Below are 26,064 nucleotides of genomic sequence, written 5' to 3'. Positions count from 1 at the left end.
ACACAGAAGTCAAACATGGTGATTTAGGAGGAATTATTGGATTGCCAACTCTGTTTATGGTTAATCTGAGTAAAAGAAACAGTTTAATCACCAAATCATGAAAACTGATATTAAAGTCCATTCCACATTTTACAGCATGCCTTACATTACTTTAAACATTTTCAGATTATGAGGGCAATACAACAAGAGTCTTTAGATTGCAGTTAACTATTATTCCGTAACCTGTTTGACAATACATGTACTAGAATACATCTCTAAGTTGACTGTTTGTCTATTTCTCATGTATGCATTAAGTTAAATTATGTCCCCTTACATAATCAATTTGCATTTATTGTGCTTTTCACTGTCAGAAAATCTTAACAACTAATGGTATTTGCATGGAAAATGAATAAACCATTTAATCTTGCTGATATAGCATCATAAATACATTCTTTGTCAAAAATAATGTCTATTCAATGTACAGAAACCCCTATTTCTATCTCTATTTCATACCAATATGAGAGCTAAATGAATAAGTAAGGACCCCTTAACCACTTACTGGTTCCCCAAAAGCTCCTACTGGTGACATGTAACATCAAAACTACTAATTAAACCTTAAGAAAGCTAGTACAGCTGTACTTATGTTGAAAAAATTAAGAAATTATGCAATTTATTTATTTCGGTGAAAATAATAGGATGAACATGCAACCGTAGAATGTCGCGTCTCAAATTTCAGTGGTTGTACATGTGTCAGACACTGCGAAAAGTTAAAGCGAGCATTTATAATTAAAAATGTATTGCAAGTTACATAAAAATAATGAAGTTCTACTTTCTATGAAAAGTTTTACATTATTACCTACAGATCAGGCAAAATTTGCTGAATCAGCAATTTTTACTCTCAGGGGTGGAATTTAAGGCTTGTTTTATCATAGTTGCCCTTAATCAACTTTTTATTGATAAACTTACAAATTGCATAGGTAAAAAAAGTTCCTTCATTGATTTAGTGTAAAAATATATATCCCCCTTAAGGTGGCACGGTAGTATTTCCTGGCCCATAGGGATAATGATAGCCTTTTTAGAATTTTCACCACTTTCTAACACTGCAAAAAAATCTACATTCACACTTAACTGAAGTACTTTCATTTTACTATTCAGAAATGAATTTGAATATGTATCATGACCGTTTACTTTTTTTGCTATTTTTAGAAACCTAAGGCCACTAGTAATTTTAGGTCTTTTATGGTGCAGTGAATACAAAATTTAAAAAAATTCTCAAAAATTCATTTTCATCTGTATGTAAAATTATTTCATATTTTTCTACACCTGATTCATCCCTCAGTTTGGGAAAGTATGTTCAGTTGATACTGTATTTTTTGTCCAATCACACTGTTTAGATACATTTACCTAAGTAGGGTACACAAAAGAGCAACCTAAATTCTGGAATGCAAATACTACCGTGCCACCTTAACCAAGACATAACAAACTTGAAACCAGTCATGACACCTATGATGCATAGACTTCTTACTTTGGAACATATTACAATAAAGAATACTAGTCTGCACTCATTTCTTATATAAAAAAAATGAAACATTACATCCCTACCCCATCTGGCAGATTTTCACTTTTTTTCATCTTACCATTTTTACTTAAGAAGTGAACAAAACCCAAATATATGATGTTTCAAATCAACACAGAAGTCAAACATGGTGATTTAGGAGGAATTATTGGATTGCCAACTCTGTTTATGGTTAATCTGAGTAAAAGAAACAGTTTAATCACCAAATCATGAAAACTGATATTAAAGTCCATTCCACATTTTACAGCATGCCTTACATTACTTTAAACATTTTCAGATTATGAGGGCAATACAACAAGAGTCTTTAGATTGCAGTTAACTATTATTCCGTAACCTGTTTGACAATACATGTACTAGAATACATCTCTAAGTTGACTGTTTGTCTATTTCTCATGTATGCATTAAGTTAAATTATGTCCCCTTACATAATCAATTTGCATTTATTGTGCTTTTCACTGTCAGAAAATCTTAACAACTAATGGTATTTGCATGGAAAATGAATAAACCATTTAATCTTGCTGATATAGCATCATAAATACATTCTTTGTCAAAAATAATGTCTATTCAATGTACAGAAACCCCTATTTCTATCTCTATTTCATACCAATATGAGAGCTAAATGAATAAGTAAGGACCCCTTAACCACTTACTGGTTCCCCAAAAGCTCCTACTGGTGACATGTAACATCAAAACTACTAATTAAACCTTAAGAAAGCTAGTACAGCTGTACTTATGTTGAAAAAATTAAGAAATTATGCAATTTATTTATTTCGGTGAAAATAATAGGATGAACATGCAACCGTAGAATGTCGCGTCTCAAATTTCAGTGGTTGTACATGTGTCAGACACTGCGAAAAGTTAAAGCGAGCATTTATAATTAAAAATGTATTGCAAGTTACATAAAAATAATGAAGTTCTACTTTCTATGAAAAGTTTTACATTATTACCTACAGATCAGGCAAAATTTGCTGAATCAGCAATTTTTACTCTCAGGGGTGGAATTTAAGGCTTGTTTTATCATAGTTGCCCTTAATCAACTTTTTATTGATAAACTTACAAATTGCATAGGTAAAAAAAGTTCCTTCATTGATTTAGTGTAAAAATATATATCCCCCTTAAGGTGGCACGGTAGTATTTCCTGGCCCATAGGGATAATGATAGCCTTTTTAGAATTTTCACCACTTTCTAACACTGCAAAAAAATCTACATTCACACTTAACTGAAGTACTTTCATTTTACTATTCAGAAATGAATTTGAATATGTATCATGACCGTTTACTTTTTTTGCTATTTTTAGAAACCTAAGGCCACTAGTAATTTTAGGTCTTTTATGGTGCAGTGAATACAAAATTTAAAAAAATTCTCAAAAATTCATTTTCATCTGTATGTAAAATTATTTCATATTTTTCTACACCTGATTCATCCCTCAGTTTGGGAAAGTATGTTCAGTTGATACTGTATTTTTTGTCCAATCACACTGTTTAGATACATTTACCTAAGTAGGGTACACAAAAGAGCAACCTAAATTCTGGAATGCAAATACTACCGTGCCACCTTTAAAGTATAGAGGTGGATCCGTTTATCCTTCCGTAACACATGAGACTTGTTGCTTATTATTCTTTAGTTTTATATTTAGTGTTTTATGTTCTGTTGATCGTCTTTGGTTTTTTTTTTTTTTTTTAGCTTCGGTCTTGTCAGTTTAATTTCGACTTATGAATTTGAATGTCCCTCTGGTATCTCTCGAGGATTAAACTACCTGGACGGCGCACGATTGACGAATTGACGAAGTGAACTTATTTTGATAATTGTTGAAAATAATAAATAAATTGAAAATTTACAGTTAATAAAACTATATCGTGTATTATGCGAAAAAAAGTTAAATTTGAGAGTACAAATGAGAGGTTTCTATTCTCTAAATTCCCACGTGTGCCAAATTAACGATATAATATGTCAAAATATTATTGATCATGACTAGCCCTCCTGGTTAATCTAACATTGATAAGTTACAAGTTCAAAGAAACCAACCTCAATATTCTTCATTGTAATATATATATCTTTTAATGTCTTTAACACACTTTTTAACCTTTTTATCAAATATATGTCGGAGCAAAAGCGTAAACTTTCAGAAAAGTACAAAACCAGTACCTCGTTACCGAACTTTACATACATTTTATTCAGCTACAAGACTATTTTTATATCGTTAGGAACGTTTTCCGGTAATAAAGAGCACAAAGTAATAATTTAACATTAAACAAATCACTTGAAAGCAGCTAAACTTTGGAATTGTTTATTTCTGCAGTGTATGGTATGTGTTTTAATATACCTATTATTTGAAATGAACAGCATATTTTTGAAAGGAATATTTAAATTTGTTTATTGAATTTGCTAATTTGTTTCAACATATTGGATTGTTCTTTTAATTACCTTCATATTGCACACATAGAAGTTGTTTCATTCAATTTTAGCTTAATTATGATTTTTGGTTGGCAATAAAATATATAAAATTAAGTAGCACGGTAACCTGTTATTAGGGAAAGTTACCAGTATTAAAACTTTTACAACGTTTTTTTACCATTTTTTTCACGTAAATTGATTAAATTAATTTAAAAAAATACAATTCACTCTTTCGGTCATTTTGGTGTCGCGGTAGCTGGGTGGCCTAAGCAACTTATCTACAGTATAACTGACCTGCAGTCTACACTGAGGTTTTGAGTTCTGACTAATCCTGGCCTTTACGAGGCAGGTGCATTAAACTTCAGTTATAATTTACAAAAGGATAGTCAGTTGTCCTGCCGAATTTCGGTGTTTTTATTGGGGCGCCGGCTTCCTCCGCCAATAAAAGCGAAATAGCCGAAAGCAGTGCCGAAAGCTAAGTGGGTGGCGTTAAAAAAAATCCATCCATCTTTATCAGTCAAGTTCATTAAGTTATTTATTAAGCAACAAGTACGGGAAAAGTCGTTAAAATGATAAATTTATTCGTCTAGAGCTAGATGCCTGGTATAATTAATATTTATAATATAAAATATAATTTCAAGATACAACAGAAGTAAATAAAAAATTATGTAAACACACGTGTAGGGAAAGTTATATTATATTTTTCAAGGAAGATGAGTTTAAATCAATCTTTAATAAATTCATACAATGTACTTATACAATCACATACGGGTCATTTATCACCATTTTATCTAAAGGATTTTTTAATATAAAAGGACTAAACAGTCCATTGGCTTATTGTTTATCTTATTTGAATTATGTAATAGTAGGTAACCCGGATGTTTTGTCATGCTGCGTCTATAAGTTCGTTAAACCTCTTCAAAGAAAACAGAAATACAAATCAATAGGATTACAATGTAACCGCTCATGATTTTTTATACAAGTATTCAATGTTTTGATATAATTTACTGACTGAGATTTTCGAACGCATTATTCTTTTCAAAGAAACTTACAGCCTGAAATTCAATAGGTAAACGATGTAACCTTAATCCTAAATGTTCACGATTCCGTGATACCTGTATGTATATGATTGTTGGGTACATGTATGTAGACTTCAATAATTTAAAGGCGATCTGACATAATAGACCACAAACGTAAGCATTATTTTTGCTACTGATTTTTATTTATAATATTCATTTTTTTAATTTATTTATCTATTTAATTTTTTAATTTTTGTTTGTTTATCTATTTTTTTATGACGTTTCTCGAAACATACATAAACATATGACTTATAAGTTTATTAGATCATTAAAATATTAAAATATTGTAAATAATGGTAAAATAATCATGAAGGAATTGTTTGACACTAGTATTAATATCTTTTCATGTTAGAATTTAAGTGGACACAATTATGCAGAATGTCCTATTTCATGTGCATTGTATGTATATAAATGTTGCTATATCAAAGGTGTAGTTCTGCTTTCGTAAAGACAAACGCATTACATGTATTGATTGTTGCTAATCATCCAACGACATACATGTATATTACATGCATATTCAGGACGAGTAAACAGTTACAAGTAATTATCGTATTTAGAACATGCACGAGTTAAACAAATTGATTAACACTTCGTACAATGTATACCTCTTTTATTAATACTAAAATGACACAGAAAATACCAACTATATGTCAACGTACATGCTTTATATAATTTGGTTGTATATATGTTTTCTTTTACTTTTAACAAACTAGTAATCTAAAAATCCATGTATTAATCTGTGAAAAATTAAATATTGAATACCACGATTATAAATAGTACGGTTAATTCAATATGTTGTGTTTGTCAAAATGATTGCTTAGCACTACAAGAATGGTATGAACCCGAATAACTCTGTCGTTACTATTACACTGTTGTACGGAAGCTGCACCAACAAACCTCGAGCGAAGGAATTAACCTATTAAAGGGTCTATTACACTGGAGGGCCTGAATTGTTGCGATAAAAAAGGGTGGACTGGGATATAGAAATATGGTCACCAGAACTCTTTGCTTTCGAAAGTAAGACCGGTTCTAAGGGTTTTCCTATTTGGCCGTCTGTTTTTATCAATATGTAGACAGGCCTCGTCAGAATGGTATTGTCAAATCGAAGTCTGGTTTTAAAAGGATGTGTCTAGACGAACTCTTCAATAACTTGCAATAACTTACTGGGAAATTCATACGCGGTACACATAGAATGTGTAGGAAATATTTACCACTGTACGTAAGAAATATTTGCACTCTGCCACAGACACTATTTTAACATGGCTGACTTTACAAATGCGTCATAGTGACCGAAAAATATAAGAATAGAGAAAATCGAACTATACTGTTGATCATGTATTTTTTGGGGGTATTTGGCTTTGTAATAACATTTTGTTTCTTTTCTATTTTCAGATTGAGGAAAAAGATTAATGGAAACTGCAACAGTTATCAATATGATAAACACTAATTGTTCGAACTGTGAAAATAGATCAGCTACCGTTGCCAACAAGTGCTACCCTTGGGTGGAGGATGAATTCCTTGGTCGCAATTATACGCTGGATGACGTGAACAGTGTTGTGATGCGAAGAAATTACGCCGGAATTACGTTTTTAGGAATTGTTATAGTTTTAGGCCTAATTGGTAATGGCCATGTGCTGTACGTATTTAGCAAAAGAAAATACAAATCAAATTCCATCAAGGATAGCATTCACGTGAATTACAGAATTTTTATTTTATGGCTTTCAGTTCTCGGTGTAATTCAATGTGCCGTTGTTTCGCCATTATTAATTGTTTACCTAGTATACCCCGTGACATATCCATCGAATGTATTGTGTAAAATATTCCGATTTATTGTTTACTTCGTACCAGAAGCTATAAGCTTAACATTAATTGCAATAGCAATAGACCGATACCTAGTCATTTGTCGTACATTCCAAAATAAACTGACGGCAAAACATTCCAAATTGATGTGCCTTGCGACTATGATTGTTTCTCTTGTATTTTCATGGCCAGCACCAATTGTTTTCGGCAATGGCAAAACAGAAACAGGAATACCTGGTTTGACTGGTCATCGCTGTTATCTTGAAGATGAATCGATCACTAAGATTCAGCAATTGTATCAAGTTATTTTAGTTTTGTTTTTCTTTGTTATTTTGTTTGTTTTGTTGATACTGTATACCAAAGTTCGAAGAGATTACAAAGAGCTTTTACAGTTTAGGCGTACTTCAAGACGATATTCTACAACAACACCAAAGGCTTTTAAACAGAGGCAGGAAAATCAAGAACAGCAGCGTGTTTGGATTTACGCGTCCGTTACCATTGGTTACGTTGTGAGTGCATTACCGTATCATATTCTAGCCATTCTATTTTTTGCAGGAGTAATTGTTGACTGTGATATGAGTCTCCCAGAGTCTGAATTGTTTTATTTATTTATTTGGTCGTACTTTTTCAGTCCAGTGATTAATCCAATTATTTATGGTTTCCAAGACGACGGGTTTAGATTGTCAGTTCTAGCAATTTACAAACGTTCTAAAAAGTCTGTTAGGCTGCGTCTATATGACAGGAAAAGTTCGAATGGACATATTTCAAATGGAAATGAGGACTTTGACAAATCACGTGAGCTCAGTAAAAGCGGAAGTCAAATTTTAACAGAATTGTCAACAGAGGATGATTTTTGTGCTGACATCAAGCCTCAATCTGAACTCAAAAATATCATGTTAAACATTGCAGCTTTTACTGTTGATAGTAGTACCGTTATATTTGAAGAAGATGAGAACAAAAATTCAGTTCATATCTAATTATAAACTATAAATTTTATAGTGATCAGACTGATGATGTTAGTTTTTACATTGTAGCCGATTTTAATCCCTCCCCCCCCCCAAAAAAAAAAAAAAAAATCCCACACAATCTCTCAGTTGTGGAAGGTAATAAGTGGTCGAAGTCTTGATTTATTTTGTTTGATCGTTTCTATAAGATGGAAGGAATCTGATTACAAAAATTCATCTCATATGTTTTAACCTTATTTTTGTAGTTTTTTTAACATAATTTTTTATGAAATTATTTCTACTGATTCATTAAATGTAAAATGATTTTACAATAGATTTTTTCTATAATAATGTAATTGTTTTTAATTTATGTTCTTTTTGTACCAAACACGTAGACTTAAATTAATTTGGCTCGTTTAATTTTCGTACAATTTAGACAGGTTGACTCAGCCACCTTCATTTTCATCCTTGACAAAAATATAAAAATTTGAAAAAATTTTATCACACTTTTAACGGAAAATTATAAGGATAAACATAATTGAGAAGTTAAATATTTCCTTAAACATACATGTAGATCGTGATTTAAATGTGCAGCTGAATTTTAGAGATATATCTTCCTCTGCTCAGTTGAAATGATGTACCACCTTAAAAATTGATATAAACACAACCCTTTGAAATCATACTGGAGCCGAGCTATCTTAGTGTTTGAAAAAACAAAACCTCATTTCATCCATGTGTAAAATGTACAATGAATATTCGCTGGTGACAGCATGGTAAGATTCGTAAACTAAGCGTTATCAAAATTTGGTAGCCGAGCGAGCGTAAAATTTTGCATTGCATTGAATTAACCAGAAAATGACAAAAAAATGTACCTTCAATCACTCCCTCTTTCTCAGATACAATAATGAGCCACACTGCTAACGTTTATCGAATTTACTTTTTAATTAAGATATATATATATATAATTATTGCTAATGAAAAAAAAAATGCAAATCCAATATCCGAAAAGAAGCAAGTTTCTTTATGTTAAACATTGCATAAATACATGTCATTTCAAATAAAAATCGAAATCTACTTAATAAATTCATGGGGATTTAATTATAAAGATTATGAAACATGATTATTTATAATAAATTATTGATATTGTGTATTATTATGAGTATTATTGGAAAGAGGTATAAAAGAATCATTACAAATTAATGTGTTACCTCATTGTGCCAAATATTACATGATCAAAATTATATATAATCAAGAAAATAGGAGAAATAATAATAATAATCTATTTTATTCTATAAACAGAATGAATTGAAATAATTATTCAGGTTAAAAATTTAAGTAAATAATTTATGTCGCATGAAAAATAGTTAAAAATTATGGAGATCGAGGTTTACTGAGACATGCGTTCTCGGTCTTAAATCTTATTGAGCTTGATGAAACAATTTGTGTCGTATTCCTTATTTGCTATTACATTTTTATGCCCCACCTACGATAGTATGTGCCTCCGTCCGTTCGTTCGTCCCGCTTCAGGTTAAAGTTTTTGGTCAAGGTAGTTTTTGATGAAGTTGAAGTCCAATCAACTTGATACTTAGTACATGTTCCCCATGATATGATCTTTCTAATTTTAATTAGAGTTTTGACCCCAATTTCACGGTCCACTGAAAATTTGTGTCATATTCCTTATTTGCTATTAATTTTTTTGACTGTCTTGGTCCGCATGGTGGGAGTTCATACATATATATGTACATACATTAATATAGCAGAAGACGTCGACAAGCATCACATGGACTACCATCAACTTCAGTCAAAACAAAGCCCTCGGTTTTGCTGCTGGATTATTGGTTGTTTTTTGTTTATTTAATTTGTTTTAAGTTTCTGTTTTTTTGTTTCGTTATTTTTTTTTGTGGGTAGAGGAGAGGGGCCGTTATATGTTCCGAATTTGTCAATTGTGTTCTATTCCTTATTTGCTCCAACATTTTTTTTACTGTATTAGAAGATGCTTACCCTGTCGACAAACATTACAGAGTCTCGCATCAATTCGCCGTTTCAGAATCTAATGCCTCCTGGTTAATATTTTCCAAAGAGTACACCAAAACGTCGTGATGGGTTAAAAAATGTCCTAAACAATGGAAATTTAACCAATGACGTGACGTTATTTTTATTTTGGGGTACGAACAATGAAATTACCCATGATTCTTTAGATTCTGAAACGGCCAATTGTACATGTATTTCATTTAAAGTCATCAGGTTTGCAGTTTTTTTTTGTAAAGGTTGTGGTTATCATATATAGATATCAGAAGATGTGGTATGAGTGCTAATGAGAAACTCTCCTGGTCCTGATATACATGTGATTCTTCTCCCGCTTTTCAGACCCTATTTCGTCCTTCCCGTTAAAATTTGTAATCTTCCGCTTTTTGAAAATGTCAACCTCGAAAAAGTTTTCATCAAAGTCACAATTAGTAAAATGTAAACCATTATAATAAGAAAAAGTTTTTCTTCTATCATCAACACATTAAGGTTTCGTATGTTGCTTTAAGCTCCTATAGAGTGTAGTGATGTTCTAACTTAATGGAATACTGGCTGCGCTCACCTTGAATCTGCGGCTAAAATAATCAATATCACACATTCTTTTCACTGACCAATAAGGTAGAAGGCAAGAATATAAATTTTGTCTTCTTTAAAGGTGAATTCGACAATATAGTTGTGAAGTTCTATTGCACAAAATACGATTAAGGCCAATGTTATCCTGATTTTGATCATGACAATGATATTAAGCTCAGTAACATCTGTTATCCAAGTTGATCAAACGCTTAGATTTTCTCTATTGATTTCCAGAGATTTGCATTATGGAAATTAGAAATCAAGTTATCAACTGGTATATTGATATCACTATCAACCAATTTGAAAATAAGTCACCTAAGTTATTCATATGATATATACTGTCTTGCGGGTGGTGGCGCATGTATAAACAAGGCTATGTGCTGAAGGCCGTATTCTTATGACCTATAACGGTTTAACTTTACAAATTTTGACTTGTATAGAGAGTTGTCTCATACCACATCTTATAAACATTCAATACAACATTAGACAACTAACATTGAGAATATAATTGATTGGTGTTTACCTCACGTCCAGTGGCATATATTTGATGGGATGAGAACGAAACATGCATGCATGAAAAAATTAAGTCCTGTCGATTTTTTATATCTTGCTGAGAAAAAAAGATATCCGTTTGTTTTATTTTCTGCCGAATGGAACAAGGTCAAGATGACCTTATCGTATTCAAGTGAAATAAGAAAGATTTTCTATACATTGCGATTATATATACCAGTGAAACTACATCATCATGATCGGCGTTATTAATGACACTGCTAAATCATGGCCCATTGCTTTTTATTCCTTAATTTCAAGCAGTCACAACTCTGTTGTCTTACGTTCAAAGAAAGTGACAATCTTTGCATGTTTTAAAGTGACCCCCTTATTGCATCTTGAAGTTTATGAATCTATATCATTTGTATTACATTTAAGAGAGAATCCGTGCTTCTGATTTACAAAAAACATGTACTTCAGATCTGACAGCCAACATGTACCCCCTCCTCTAATTTCATGCACTTTGTTTATTATTCAAAAGTTGTAAGAGGTTAAAAAGTGTGCTACATTTGATCAGAGTTATTTAGCATTCATTTTATGAGTCTTTTGTAGACGAAACGCGCGTCTGGCGTATATGCTAAATTTAGTCCTGGTATCTATGATGAGTTTATTGATATCAAAAACACCAATTACTTCCTGCTTATTTTGAAAGTTAATTCACTGTGTATAGGAACTATACTTTTATTTAAATACATGAATGTACTACTTTCAGATCGGATCATTTTATTGGTTTTTCACCCTATAAGACTCTATTTTGAAATATTGCTTACCATGGGGGTAACATGTTGTTAAAAAAAAATTTACCATCACAAAATGGCCTATTACCTCAAAATCTGTAATGAGATACGTCAATCTTAAATATTTGTTTTTTCGCTGAAAAAATCGTTGTTGTTTTGTACATAAATCACCAGGCTGTTAGTTTCTCATTTCAAGCTTGCTATGTAGAACGGGTTTTAATAATTTTTGAAGGCCGGTATGGTGATCTAGTATGGTTGATAGCATCTAAGTCATTTGATTTCCGGTGGATAGATGTCTCATTAGCAATCATATCAGATGTCCTTATAATCTATATATTAAATAGTACTTTAATATCCAGTGGCGGATCCAGAAATTTTCATAAGTGGGGGCCCGCTCCAGTCACGCTTCAGTGATTCCCTATATAAGCAACCAAATTCTTTTCCCAAAAAGGGGGGCCCGGGCCCCCTGCCCCCCTAAATCCGCCTCTGATATCCACGCATACTAAATGTAAAAGAGACGTGTAGAGCTTAACAAGGGTAATTATTATGATCTTTAGCAAAGAAAATAAAATCTCAATGGGAAGACAAGGTGGCAAGAAGAAATGCGTGTATACATGTAACTTTCCAATCTTAAACTTCCGCTATTTCAAGGAAGCGGTATTCCATCAACTGCGTTTCTTGTCATGATTTTCTCGATAGATGACAATTGCTTATAAGGAAGCTATTGATCCAATGATCGGACTAGTAATAAAGTTAAAATAATTCCTTCGGAATTTTTTGAACGTCAACTTTAGTTGGTTGACCGTTATATAATGATGAGTTTTTGACAGAAGACCAGTTATTTATTTAAATCGCCGTTTCAGAATCTAATGCATTATGGGTAATATTTTCAAAGCGTACACCTCACCGATGTGGTTTGTTTGTAGATGAACTTTCATAAGTACCATATACACGTAGTACCGTACGACAGATTATGCTATTTGTTATGACGATAGAAAGATGAATGTCTTCCAAGTTTCAGTGGAAAGGGTACTATACTTACTCCAAGGAGACTTCAAGATTACTAAAAAAAAAGATGACACACAAATAACTCCACGTAAATGTAAATTTAAAGGAAACTCAACAATCAAGAATGATAATTTCATCAGTTGTATTTTTAACCTGATTTGTATCTTTATTAATTGATGTTTGGTATTTTAACATCGGTAAAATAATGTTTCCGCTACTTAAATCTATTATCCGTTAACTGTTAAAATTTATGTGAAAAAGAATAAACGTACCATACATAATATCGGGTATGTATCAGAAGATTCTATAACAAAGAGGGCAACCTGTTAGTATGCATTGTCACGATAGGGGTATATTTAAATAGGAAGATAACTATCTATGACCACGTGACAAGAATGAATGACGGTCTGGATGGTTGTTCTTTCATTTCTCTATTTGTCTGTATGTTCTTTATACTGTTTGTCCATTCGGCTTTAGTCAATTTTTTCTCTATTCTTTGTAATGTTTGCCCATTTATTCCCCATTCTTTTTATTTGAGCATCTCATTATTCTGTATTCTTTATTCTATTTTTTTTTCTTCAACTGTTTGGTAAATTTTCTCTGTATGGTATTTGTTGGTCCATTTTTCTCTATTCTTTATTTTGTTTTTAGTCCATTATTCTCTGTTCTTTATATTTTGGTCAATTTTCTGTAATCTTTATTTTATCGGCTTCTCATAATTCTCTATTCTTTTTTTTTATTGGTCCATTTTCTGTATTCTTTATTCAAGCACCTCATTATTCTCTATTTTTTTTTCCATTGTTGGTTTCTCTATTCTTTATCTCTATACCCCCATCCACACCCTAATGAATGTCTAGACCTTGACAGACTTTTTCAAATGTTTATTTAAATCCCAAAAGCATACATGGTGTTGAATGGCAATTATTTGTTTTTTAACAACACTCCCGTTATACGTATCTTCTTCGGATTAAGAACAATACACCATAACACAAAACGATTAAAATTTGAAGATAATACCGTGTTTGTTTTTCGGAAATATTTATTTATTTATATGTAATATTCGGTTATGTATAAGAGGGGAGATGATATCATAGTTCATTCATATTGAATGTCCAATCATATCCTACTGTACTTTTGATAATAAGATACCAGAATGTCAGAGATTTTATTGTTCATTTTACGTATCAAATGATGTGTAAATGGAAACTAATGGTTATAAGAATACCCGGATGTTGAAGTCTGCATTGCTTGCCAAATATTTGAAAGGATCACTAACATACAGTTTAGCAATAGTTACATGTTTTATATACATCTATTATGCGGTCGTTTATTTGTTGTATTTTAAGTAGGTTCCTTAATCGTTTATTTGTTGTATTTTAAGTAGGTTCCATGATCGTTTATTTGTTGTATGACATTTAAATGATAGTTTCCATTGCTCTGTCCCTCTCAAATTTTCCAATCGATTGTCATTTTAATTTTAGTTTAATTTAAAACAAGAATGTGTCCCCAGTACACGGATGCCCCATCCGCACTATTGTTTTCAATGTTCAGTGGACCGTGAAAATGGGGGAAAATCTCTAATTTGGCAAAAAAAATTAGAAAGATCACATCATAGGGAACATGTGTACTAAGTTTCAAGTTGATTGGACATCAACTTCATTAAAAAATACCTCGACCAAAAAACTTTAACTTGAAGCGGAACAAACGGACGAACGGACGCACAGACCAGAAATCATAATGTCCATAAAATGTGGCATACAAATAAAATTGAGAATGGAAATGGAGAATATGCCAAAAAGTAACAACCAGACCAAAGAGGTTAAAGTATATGTCTTTCCGAAAATTGACTTCGTATCTGAATTTCAGAGGTAGTTTTTAGAAGATTATCTTAACAATGGACACACACTGCTTAATCCATTGTAACATGCTATATCGTTATTATTATTTTTTATAATAATGTATATTCGGTTTTGGAAAAGTTCTCAAGCCGTTAACACCGAATTTAACATTGAAAAATCATTTATATTCTTGTTGAATAGTTTATTAAAATTTTAAAGTTGGACGACTTGAAACTTCATTTAATTGATTGATTGATTGTTCACCAATGAACTTCCAGCAATAGCTATTGTGCTATTTTGTGGCGTGACGGTTTCATTGGTACAAGCAGTCGGTATTTTAGGAGATAGCCTCCGACCTTCGGTAGGCAAACTACCATTCCTATAGTCAATAAGGATTGAAGTTGAGCGCACATCCATATGTCATGTACAGACTACGATCTTTTGACCTCCATGTTGAAGGGCAAGTGATTCACAGTCGTTCGACTACTTAGACCAATCGGCCACCTAGCCCCCCTCTTTATTCAATGACATGTTTATACTGGACGTAATATGTTTGAATAAGTGTGCACTTGGCTATTAACAACAACCCGTTTCAGCAAGTAACTATCTATGTAGTTATCATGGAACAGTTCGACCGCACTTTCTTGAACATGTATATCGAATGAATATTGAAACATTATTCACCATTGAAACCATAATGCATATTTTTCTTCCTGCAGAATATGAAACGCTTTAAATATTTTAAGTTTGTTATGTAACTTACATATTGAAACTGAAAACTGTTCTTGTCATCAATTTTTAAATTAAATACACGCGATGCAAGACACTTAAAATGACATAAAGACTTAAAATATTTAAATTTTTAATCTAAAATGCCAAAAATCAACAAAAAAATACACTCACATTATTATTGCCAAATCGTATTCTGTTTATATAAAAAGAGCTAAATAGAATTTATTTTTGTTATAGTAATATTAAAACATGACTTTTTGTTATGCAAGGCTGTCAGTTTAACACTATAAAAAGATATAAACGAGGAAAATCTTTTATATATAATAATTCAAAGCTGGAAACAATTTCCATGTTAACGTAACTGTAGTCAATATACAACTTCATTGCACTGACTATTTGAACACACCCAGGATTTGATGTTGGGAATGGGAGGAGTAGGCATGCCTGTAAATTAGGCAAACAGATGTCAGTATGTTGACCCCAAAAAATTGTTGTAGTTTTACTCGTAAAAAAGTTGGTTTCTTTGTTTTGTGTGTACAATGAAACCGGATGACAATCGAAACAGGGTATCAACTTAAAGTTTAAAAAAAAAAAAAATAAGTATAACGGTAAAATCTAGCTGGGATATAGTAATAGAATCATATTCAAAACAGTGTGGTCCTGGCCATTGATTGACGACCTAAATTATCCCATTGACAGATTAGGTGAACGTTTGTCGGTTACAATCACTGCTCACTATGTACTTGTTAAAGACACTGAATCTGTGGGGTCACCAAAGGTTCTCAACACCTAAATAAAGCAATTCGAAAAACGAATCAGGAATAATACGATGTGTTGATTTATATCAATAATATAAATCAAAACATAAAGGTTATTCCTGAATAATTTTTCGAATTATTTTATTATTAAAGGCGTTAAAAACCTTTGGTGACCCCACAGTTTAAATTCTATAATAAGTAAGAAATGAGCAATGGTCGTGACAGACAAACGTTCACCTTATCTGTCCCAGTCAATGGGATAATTTAGGTCGTCAATCAATGGTCAGGACCACACTGTTTTGAATATGATTCTATTTCTTTATTTCCATCCATCCGTATGCACTTGTACAAACCGTTTGTTATCAGTTACATGTATATCATTTATCAAGTGGCTATATTAGTCTTGGATGAGGTGTTGAATTGTTCACCTCAGTTGTGTTTGACAAACACCTTTCGAAATTTAGTGTCTTCATTGCTCTTAAAGTTCGTACTTATTTGGTTTTTAACTGAATCGATTCGCACATTATTAAATTAAATGTGTCTTTTGTAGACGAAACGCCTCTCTTTTATAATTGAACATATTAATGTCTATGATTATCAACTAAGTTTCAGAGTAGATAGGCAATGACATTATGTAGTTATTGCAGAAGAATCAACGCTGTTGGGAACTGAACATAATAAAGATTTATAAATTAACATCCTTGATTGTTATCCGAGGATTTAGATGGGGTTTAACGTATGAGGGATAATGAACAAAACCTGCATATTAAAATTCTTACCTTGGACTTGGACATCCTTTGAACTGATTTTTTTTTTGCGTATTGCTGTGTGTTTGTCTATTGGCTAGAGGTATATTTGTTTTTATTTTATTTTTATTTTATTTTTTTATTTTTTTTTAGGGGGGGGGGGGTTATTAACTCACAAAACATGTTAAACACCGCCGAAGTTCGCACCTGTCCCACGTCAGGAGCATTGGTCCTTTGTTAGCCTTGAATGATTTTTAATTTTAGTTCATTTATTCATTTCTGAGTTCAGTATGGCATTTATTTTATCTCTGACTTATTTCACATTTTTGTTTAGGAGCCAGCTGAAGCACGCCTCCGGGAGCAGGATTACCTCGCTGTATTGAAGACCCATTGGTGGCCTTCGGCTGTTTTCTGCTCTTTGGTAGGGTTATTGTCTCTTAGACAGATTCGCCATTTCCATTCGCAATTTTATTTTATTTTTATAAAAGTCAATCATGGAATGAATCGGCTTAACAATAAATTTATAAAGGACAATGGAGTGCTGATAAAAAAAATGGTAAAAATAGAGTTAAAGAACTGAATATTAAAAAAATAAAGGAAAAAAAAAGGATCCTTTATCAAAACCATTCTTATACTGTAACTCTTTTAGAAAGATTACGTCTTTTTTAAAAGTCACAGAGGTGTTTGGGGCTACTAATAATGAAACAATATGAAACTTACAAATTTTAATGTTACAAGTTACTGTCATAAGATCAACATGATCAAAGAACAATAACTCAAAAAGTAAACTACAACCAGCAAAAGACATCTATAAAGACCCGTTCGTTAAAATCACTGTCTAGGACATTAATGGTTTTGTTTCATATACATGATATACCAACACTACAACGATCGATAGAATATTTGATATCAATAAATAACTTTGCGTATAAAAATACGATTGAAATTTCATCGTTGAAATAGCAATCAGCACGGTCACACGTGTCAACAAATCCCTGTTTATGAACTAACTAAGAAATCATTATCAAATTAATCATGTTTAGGTCTTATAACTCTCTCAGGCAAAACTGTCATACGGTACATATAATATCTTTTCCATTTAGATCCATTTGGTTAAAAGTTTGTTTCATGTTAAAGATTTTTTACATCCCTGGCAAGTGTTAAGTTTTCAGCGTGTCTTTTGAATATCAACCAAGAAAAACGCTAACTTTCTGACATATGTTATAGTGAATATCATATTAACACATGCTTATAATAGTTGAGTCATTACAAATTCTAATGGATCTGGCACAAGGTTCCAACTTAACAGTTACAGACAACAAATATTTACAACAATGATATAAACATGGCGGTTTTCATTTTATTAATAAAATATAGTATGCAGAATTATAACAATGCATGGTGGTTTGAAGTCGCCTGACAAACAAACAATATATTATAAACTAGTTTGCATGTTTTTAATTATTACTTGAAATGTATGATGTCCTGTGGAATTGTTTCCTTATTAAATGTACCCATGATGTTGAAACTATGTTCGTAACCATGGTAACCTAGTATGTAAAACTATGAGATTAATTGATGTGAATTCGTGGGTTTAAAAATACTTGGAATTAAAATAATAGTAAACAACATTTTTTTGTTGTTGAGCATTATGAGGAGAAATTTTCTGTTTTGCTAGAGCTACTTGTAATTGGTGTGAAAACTGGGCAGCTGAGTCAAAAATAATAAAATGTATTAAATCCTTTACTATTCATAAATGATCTTTTTATAACAATAATTATGTATCTTTTCTTCTACACGTTTTAAATCAATTAAAATGGCAAAGAACATTCTAATAAAATCTTTGCGTTAATTGCAGATTTAAAATTCATTGATTTAATCGTATACTCTGGGCGGGACTAACATAATCTTACTAAATGTAAACTTGTCCATGTGTTGTCAAAGACGTGAGAACGTGTCTCTGTGTTGTCAAAGATAAGACAAAAATATTTATTCTGACATATCTGCCTTTATTGTACTCTGCATATAAATTGTTTTTATTCAAATTTCAATAATACTGACCGACTTGTACAGTATCATAATTTAAACATTGAAAAGATATGCAAACCCTGTTATAAAATAAGCCCATACAGTTACCATAATCGAATATCCCTCGTCAAGCAGTGGTTCGAAACAACCCTCTTTCTCAAACGATTGATATAACATATTATAAATTTAGGATTAACAATTTTAAATGTGATTGTTATAAGAAGGTGTATTCGACTTTTTGATTGATGACGGCAGACTCTGAGGTGTCATATAACCATTAGTATCTCCGTCAATTGCACATGACCTAATGTACCCTTCTGCAGTAGGTGATTGGCTGTTGTATGTTGACTTCCGTTCCGGAAATGGGCTATATCTACCATTTACGTCTACAACATCTAGGTAATCCGGAGGTGGAAGGTCCGAATCTGGCCATTTACTGTATCTATGGGAGGAAGTTGATTCACTCAATGCTGTCGCAGTTTGCATTTTTTCGGTAAACATTTTATCATCAGCAATTTCATCGTATACTTCTATGTCTGCAGCTGTAGTTTCTGTGGTATACGAATATCCACTAGTACTACTGTTATAGTCTCTCTGGCTCTGGTACGCTACTTGTAGTTCTTCTTTCATTTTCTGACTATCTTTTCTCATTCTGAAAAATATATATGATTTAAATTTGACTCATAAACAGCCTATCAAATATAATGGTAACAGATATTAACATGTTAATCTCGGTAATATTTCTCTAGATGCAAAGTTTGAACCAGTAACTGTTTAAACTCACCATGATTGGTCACGTGAAAAGCCACACGGATTTTTTATATTCTAATATTCGAACCTCCCTAAAACATGTAAAACATCTCAAGAATTGCAATAAAGATAATAAGTCATGAAGTCAAAATGTGTACGTAATTCGTGTTTACATTTACTTTAAACTCAGGTCTATAATTGAAAGTTTAAATTATTTTTGTCACAAATGACGTCTACTGTAAAAGCCAATATGACAGCAACAGAACGAAAACCAAAGACAACTAGAAATAATTCAACTAGAGACATTTATTCAATAAGCAGATGTTATACCACCAAACAACAGTACGTCACATCCGGTTGCATACGAAAAGAACACGATTTTGACAGTTGTAGATAAGTAATCCTACATTTCATTGCAGTACAAATATTCTGGTTCATCAACATAAATCTTTGATATTTCAAAGTACCATTGTTTTAATTGTTTTTTTATTAAGAATATTTTTGAAAATTTAGGTTACTTGGGGACTTAAGCTTGTACATAATATGCATTTGTAAAAAAGAGATGCAATGGAATTTTACAAGAAATTTTGCCAATAGTGCACATTACACTCAGTCAAGCCAAGTATTTCTTTATTTGACAAAAAGATAAATTCAGCACAATGTTTTGAAAAGTGCAAATTAACCAAGACTAATATCACGGGAAAATCAATGGTGATAATACACCTAACAGATTTGTATGTTGATTTAAACATTTTTGTAAAATTAAGTTTGAGTGCTATCTCATCAACATATACCCAAGACATTTAATTTTTTTAACAGCCAACTTTTGTTCTTTAAACTAATATAACTAACCAATCATAATATGTAACAAAATATCACCTTTGTAACTGGCATGTGACTATTGCTGCTACAGCTATTACTATGAGTACTATACCACCACACGCTAAACCAATGATTGCTCCTGTACCGAGCCCTTCATCTGTTGGCTCAGTATTACCTGTAAGTTAAAGTGTTGATAATGGTAATAATGAATCCTAAGTATGGGAAATTGGAAAAAAAAGAATCAAGATTTGTTATCGGATTGGATATTGCCTTTTCAAAAACTTAAAGTTGACTTAAGGATATTCTAGGAATGATATTATTCAATGAGTTAATCTCTTTTAATCTCCTTACAAAATTGTATGCATATAACGGCTTTGGAATCTTAAATACCTTGCCCTAATCTCAGTTACAGCAGATTTCATTGAGTATGTAGCTAAAGGTAGTATCTTTGGTTAGCTTGCTTGTTAGCTGAACCGTTAATTCATTATCAGGTCAGGTATACTACCCTTCTTTCGAAGTAGCCTAGTCCAACAGACTGATAGATTGGTTATCTGCCGGACTAGTCTACTCTTAAAGGAGGGTAGTTTACCTGACCTAACAATGACTTCACGGTTCAGCTAACAAGCAAGCTAACCAACGATATTACCTTTGGATGCACACGCAATGAAATCTGCTGTAATTTGCCACTGATTAATAGGTTGCATGCTGTCTCAATAACGGGTTATCTTTATGCATTTCTATAACATCCTGAGGCATTCGACTTCTTTGTTTGGATTGGTATTATAAAATATGATTAAATTTCAAAGAGTATTATTAAACTTTACCAAGGCTTCGTGTTTAAGAACAAACTTTGACCTATAATTGTTTACTTGAACAAAATGTGACTTCGATGACAAGTTGTCTCATTGGCACCTCATACCCCATCATCTTACATCTATGTTTGGATGATTTATTGTTTTGAAAAATGTATTACCTAACTTGCATACAGATGTTGTATCTTCGCTCCACTGACCATTTGCAAGACATTCCAATGTTGTTAGTAGTTTGTCATAACCATCAACACAGGTAAAGCTACATTTGGTTCCAGTAAACCGGTTACATATGCTTGATAGGTTACCGTTGGTTATTGCATTTGGGCACATTATTCCTGAAATAAATATGCATATAGCAAAACTTTAATTGTTCCTGTGTTTAAAAAAAACAGTTATATAAAATAAAAAGGTTGAAAATTTCCAACATCAAGAAACAACATAACAATAAAACAAAACAATCGCAAGGTCTAAAATGTCACAAAAGAAGTAATGAATTTGTCGTGGTATTGGAATTTACTGGTCAAATGGTAGTTAAAATTAAAGCTTTATATAACTCGCGCGTTTGAAGTGCTTTCTGGATTGATCTTCAACTTGAACGCGAAATACATTAAATCTTGTCTACCCGACAAATTGCACCTATGACATTAACTATCATAAGCATTAACAATGTCAACATAAACAATGATGGTGGTTTTTTTTATTTGTGTAACAACAATAACTTGTAACATACAAATCTACAGATTAGCAAGAAAAAAAATATCAACCGAAATAACTAGGTTGTACATTTTAACATGAATCAATACGACTAACGAGTAAGTACTATGTCTCCTATAAAATAATGACGATCTCACACAAAAGAACTTACGGGTACACAGAGAGTCACTTTCCATCTCCCACGAACCATGAGGCAAACACTTAATCTCTGTTACACTAGGGTTCTTCATAAATCCAGGCTTGCATTCGTATGTACAAGAAACATCAGTGTACCGTGTGCACTGATTATCAATATCAACATTATCATAAATATCTGGACATTGATTATCTGAAAAAATAAAATGTGATTTTACACAAATATAATCACTAGTTTTTGAAATATCCCTCATCAATCTCAAATAGTTTGGGTACGAGCATCACTGAAGAGATATGTATTGTCGAAATCCGCATCTGGTGCAGGAAAATTGGTACCGTTTATGTTATTCACTCTAGACATTATTTTGTCATATATTGGGCAGGATCTGTTTAACCTTTAGGTGCAACGGATAATTCTCCGGTTGTTGACAAGGTTCGTGAATCTCAGTCTTGAGTGTTTTTGTTTACTTTTTATGTTGTGTTTTGGAAAAAAACATGCTTTGTTTGTTTTTGACCCTTTTTTCCTTATGGTCTTGTCAGTTCGTTTTCGACTTATAAGTTTGAACATCTAAAAACAATACAAAGCTAATAACCCAAATTAATTCATTTCCAGAAGTGGGGATGTTTAAATTCGACCACACTTCAGATACTGCAGTAGCCTTAGTTTTAGTCAATACACATACTTTGTATGTAATTACTTATAAATTCAAAAAATCCAATGGTAAATTTGAAATCATCCCTTCTTACTTTACGGACGTCATTGCAAGTTGGTTGACCGTTATGTAATTTCTGGATGAATATCACAGATGACGACGGATATGCTACAATTACCGTAACTGCGTCGGTCATACAAAATCCACAGTGAATAAAATGAAGCTATGACATATAGCTATATTGAAAAGCAATCTCACCTCCTTTACATATTTTCCCGTCCGATGATATACTAATACCTTCCCGACATTGGCATGTTCTTGTATTTTGTCCACTTGGTAAACACAGTTTACTGCACTGACCGTTGTTGGTCTTACATAATGCATGTTCTACAACAATAACGAAAAATGAAGAAAGGTATGTATTGTTTTATTTTAGAAACTTAGAGTACGATATGTTAAAGCTAGCATACCTTATCATTATTTCATTGGTAGAGGGTTGCTGCTTCTAAGGAAAATATAAATTCAAGAATTCACGTGAAAAAGTTGAAATCACCCCTTTTAATTTTACGGACATCACCGCAAGTTGGTTTTCTATTCGTTTGATGTGTTTGAACTTTTGACTTTGCTAGTTGTCAAGTGATTTTTCCCTTTGAATTTATCTTAAAATTCGTTAGTTATATTATTTTACTTGTTATGATGGTTTTCTTTTTATTATTAATTTCTAATGTTGATTGATCATACCTGATATTCGTGTTTCTGTCATCTTATGTAGTGTGACTAATCGCCCAAACAAAATAGAATGGAATACCACCTGCGAATTAGTTCCATCTTTGTTTATTCTTTTTACAGACCTAAGAAAGTTCAAAATATTTACATTAATAATAGGCATCTTAATATTCTGTTGGTTATGTCATGAAAAATTGTATTTTGCAATCATATGATACTTAAGATAGACTTTATTCATTCAATCATTCGTTCATTCTCTTTTGCTCATCAGATTCGCCTGGTGAATGTACGACATTGCATCCAGAAATTGAATAAATAAGCTTTAATACCGATAAAGTTCGCAGTTCTTATCTTATAGTTCGTTTTTGTGTGTGTTGAATTGTCGTTTTTTTTTGTAGCACTGAAGTGTTTCTGTTGTTTTGTTGATTTTCTCTTATAGTTGATGTGTTTCCATCGGTATTTTTTTTTAACCCAGATTTGTTTTCTATCAATCGATTTATGACTTTCGAACACAGGTATACTACTGTTGCCTTTATCCTTTACAGATAAACAATCTATTAATGAATTATTGTTGTTGTCAATGTTTTTATCAAGTAAATAAGTTGAATAACACTTCTGGCGTATTAAAATTTTCAACTTGTTGCCTTTTGTTGGCTGTTGTTCGTGTGTTTCTTTGTCAATTGTATTCTCCAATTTATTTATATTGTAGTCCTGTAGTGTTGAGTTGTCATCTTAATGTTATATTTCACATGGCTATAAAAGGGGAGGTTTGGCATGCCACAAAACCAGGTTCAACCCGCCATTTTTTTCTTTAAAAATGTCCTGTACCAAGTCAGGAATATGGCCATTGTTATATTATAGTTCGTTTCTGTATGTGTTACATTTTAACGTTGCGTCGTTTGTTTTCTCTTATTTTTTAGTGTAAATTCACATTGCGATAAGACGTGTCACGGTATTTGTCTATCCCAAATTCATGTATTTGGTTTTGATGTTATATTTGTTATTCTCGTGGAATTTTGTCTGTTGCTTGGTCCGTTTCTGTGTGTATTACATTGTAGTGTTGTGTCGTTGTTCTCCTCTTATATTTAATGCGTATCCCTCAGTTTTAGTTTGTTACCCCGATTTTGTTTTTTGTCCATGGATTTATGAGTTTGAACATCGGTATACTACTGTTGCCTTTATTTAATAAACTTTACTAACCTTTGGCCTTGACCAATGAAGTAAATATACTGCTGGTCAACATCTACAGCCACAGGACGTTCTGACGTGTTAGACATTATTACTCTGATATCATTTCTATTACTCAAGCTAATTCTTTCTATTGTATCAGTTTCAGCATCACTCCAGATAAGCCTGTCGTCTACACGTACATTAAAATAGATTAAACAACGTAACAGGTATAAGTAGAAAAAACCCTGACTTATTTGAGTGTGAAGTGTGTGCGTTTAAGTTTAATTTATTTATTTTGAATAAAAAACAATTATTCCTTTTAAGACAAACAGTGAATGGAGTAAAAATTGATAAATATTTTGATATATTGCCAAAATATAATTGTGCTCTTTTGTTTATGATAAAAAATTCTATGGGATATGGAGCTATTCTCAACAAAAAAGTATATAGATGCGTTAATTTAGATCATTGTATCAAAATCTAACCTGTGCAAAAATAACTTACCGGTCATGTCAATTACAATGTCAGTTGGAGATTTCATTTTATCCTCAGTGTACCTTGCAAATTCTTCTTTACTTGATCCATCCATAGGTGCTTGCTTGATCACGGATTGGCCATTACTTTTCTCTGTCCAAAACATTTTTCTGAAAACATATTATCCCAGTTTTATAAAAGAAATCACAAATATATTTTTGTAAAGATATATGTTTTTAAAGTTAAAAAATGTTACATGCTTGAAAGTAATTTCATACATAAGAAATATTTGAATGATCTGTCGATTGATTTTAGCAAATACATTTCAAATCTAATAAAATCTCAAAGAGGATTTTTTTTCAAAATAAAAGGGCAAATAGATCAACATGCTTTGAGATGAAGAATTTCAAAAAATGTATAAGTTGGACAAGATGATGAGCAGAACACTTTGACTATCATCCTTAAAAGAAGGCTTGTTAAAATGGATAACAAACTTTTACCTTTAAATAGGTCGCCTTCACATAATTCAACACAAAGACGTACAGTGAACGTAAAAGTATTTAATGTATTGATTATATCTTATGTAACAAACACCGGGGTATTATAAACGAAGAAACAAAAATTAGAAAACATCATGAAAAAGAAAAATAAAGAAATTTAAAATTACATACCTCTTAGCTGGGTATAGCGCTATGTGATCTGGTTGTGATAAGCCAGGGAGGAATGATCTTTTTGTTGAATCTTTTGGAGAAAACACTTTAATGGAATCATGTGTTGTATAGAAAATATTGCTTGTTGATGAATCCACATCAACACTAGTAGTTCTAGAAGATTCTAAGAAAACAATTGTTTCAGTTATAGGAATATCATGCATGAATTGAGAGACAACTAAGATTCGACAATAAATGATAATTGCGTTCTGCATATATTAAGTGGATGCATATACATTATTACATGGCTTAATAGCAAAGCTGAAGCTTTATAATAATTTAAATTCATCGACATTATATATATATATTGTATAGTCAGAATAAATTGAAAG

The 26,064-nt window shown here is 31.9% G+C and overlaps 1 protein-coding gene and 1 long non-coding RNA gene across 3 annotated transcripts in view; one reads left to right on the top strand and one right to left on the bottom strand.

Moving 5' to 3' along the window:
• Positions 1-8,766, top strand: part of LOC139499040 (uncharacterized) — a 38,723-nt gene extending 29,957 nt beyond the window's left edge. For both annotated transcript variants that reach the window (XR_011658088.1, XR_011658087.1), the window contains exon 3: positions 6,421-8,766. This is a non-coding gene — a long non-coding RNA (uncharacterized lncRNA). The remainder of the gene's footprint in view (positions 1-6,420) is intronic.
• Positions 8,767-18,080: 9,314 nt separating this feature from the next.
• The window catches only part of LOC139499037 (low-density lipoprotein receptor-related protein 6-like), a 75,011-nt gene continuing 67,027 nt past the window's right edge, over positions 18,081-26,064 (bottom strand). The window contains exons 13-21 of the mRNA XM_071287701.1: positions 25,694-25,856; positions 25,053-25,192; positions 24,579-24,738; positions 23,394-23,503; positions 22,911-23,039; positions 22,016-22,192; positions 21,312-21,485; positions 20,396-20,513; positions 18,081-19,418 (exon numbers count right to left, since the gene is read on the bottom strand). Of these exons, the coding sequence (XP_071143802.1) occupies positions 18,968-19,418; positions 20,396-20,513; positions 21,312-21,485; positions 22,016-22,192; positions 22,911-23,039; positions 23,394-23,503; positions 24,579-24,738; positions 25,053-25,192; positions 25,694-25,856 (1,622 nt within the window). The 3' untranslated portion in view covers positions 18,081-18,967. The remainder of the gene's footprint in view (positions 19,419-20,395; positions 20,514-21,311; positions 21,486-22,015; positions 22,193-22,910; positions 23,040-23,393; positions 23,504-24,578; positions 24,739-25,052; positions 25,193-25,693; positions 25,857-26,064) is intronic.

The sequence above is a fragment of the Mytilus edulis genome, chromosome 12 (genome assembly GCF_963676685.1).
Source record: "Mytilus edulis chromosome 12, xbMytEdul2.2, whole genome shotgun sequence".
In the NCBI taxonomy this organism is placed as follows: domain Eukaryota; kingdom Metazoa; phylum Mollusca; class Bivalvia; order Mytilida; family Mytilidae; genus Mytilus; species Mytilus edulis.
The sequence above is the reverse complement of the archived record's forward strand: the minus strand, read 5'-3'. Positions and strand labels throughout refer to the sequence as shown.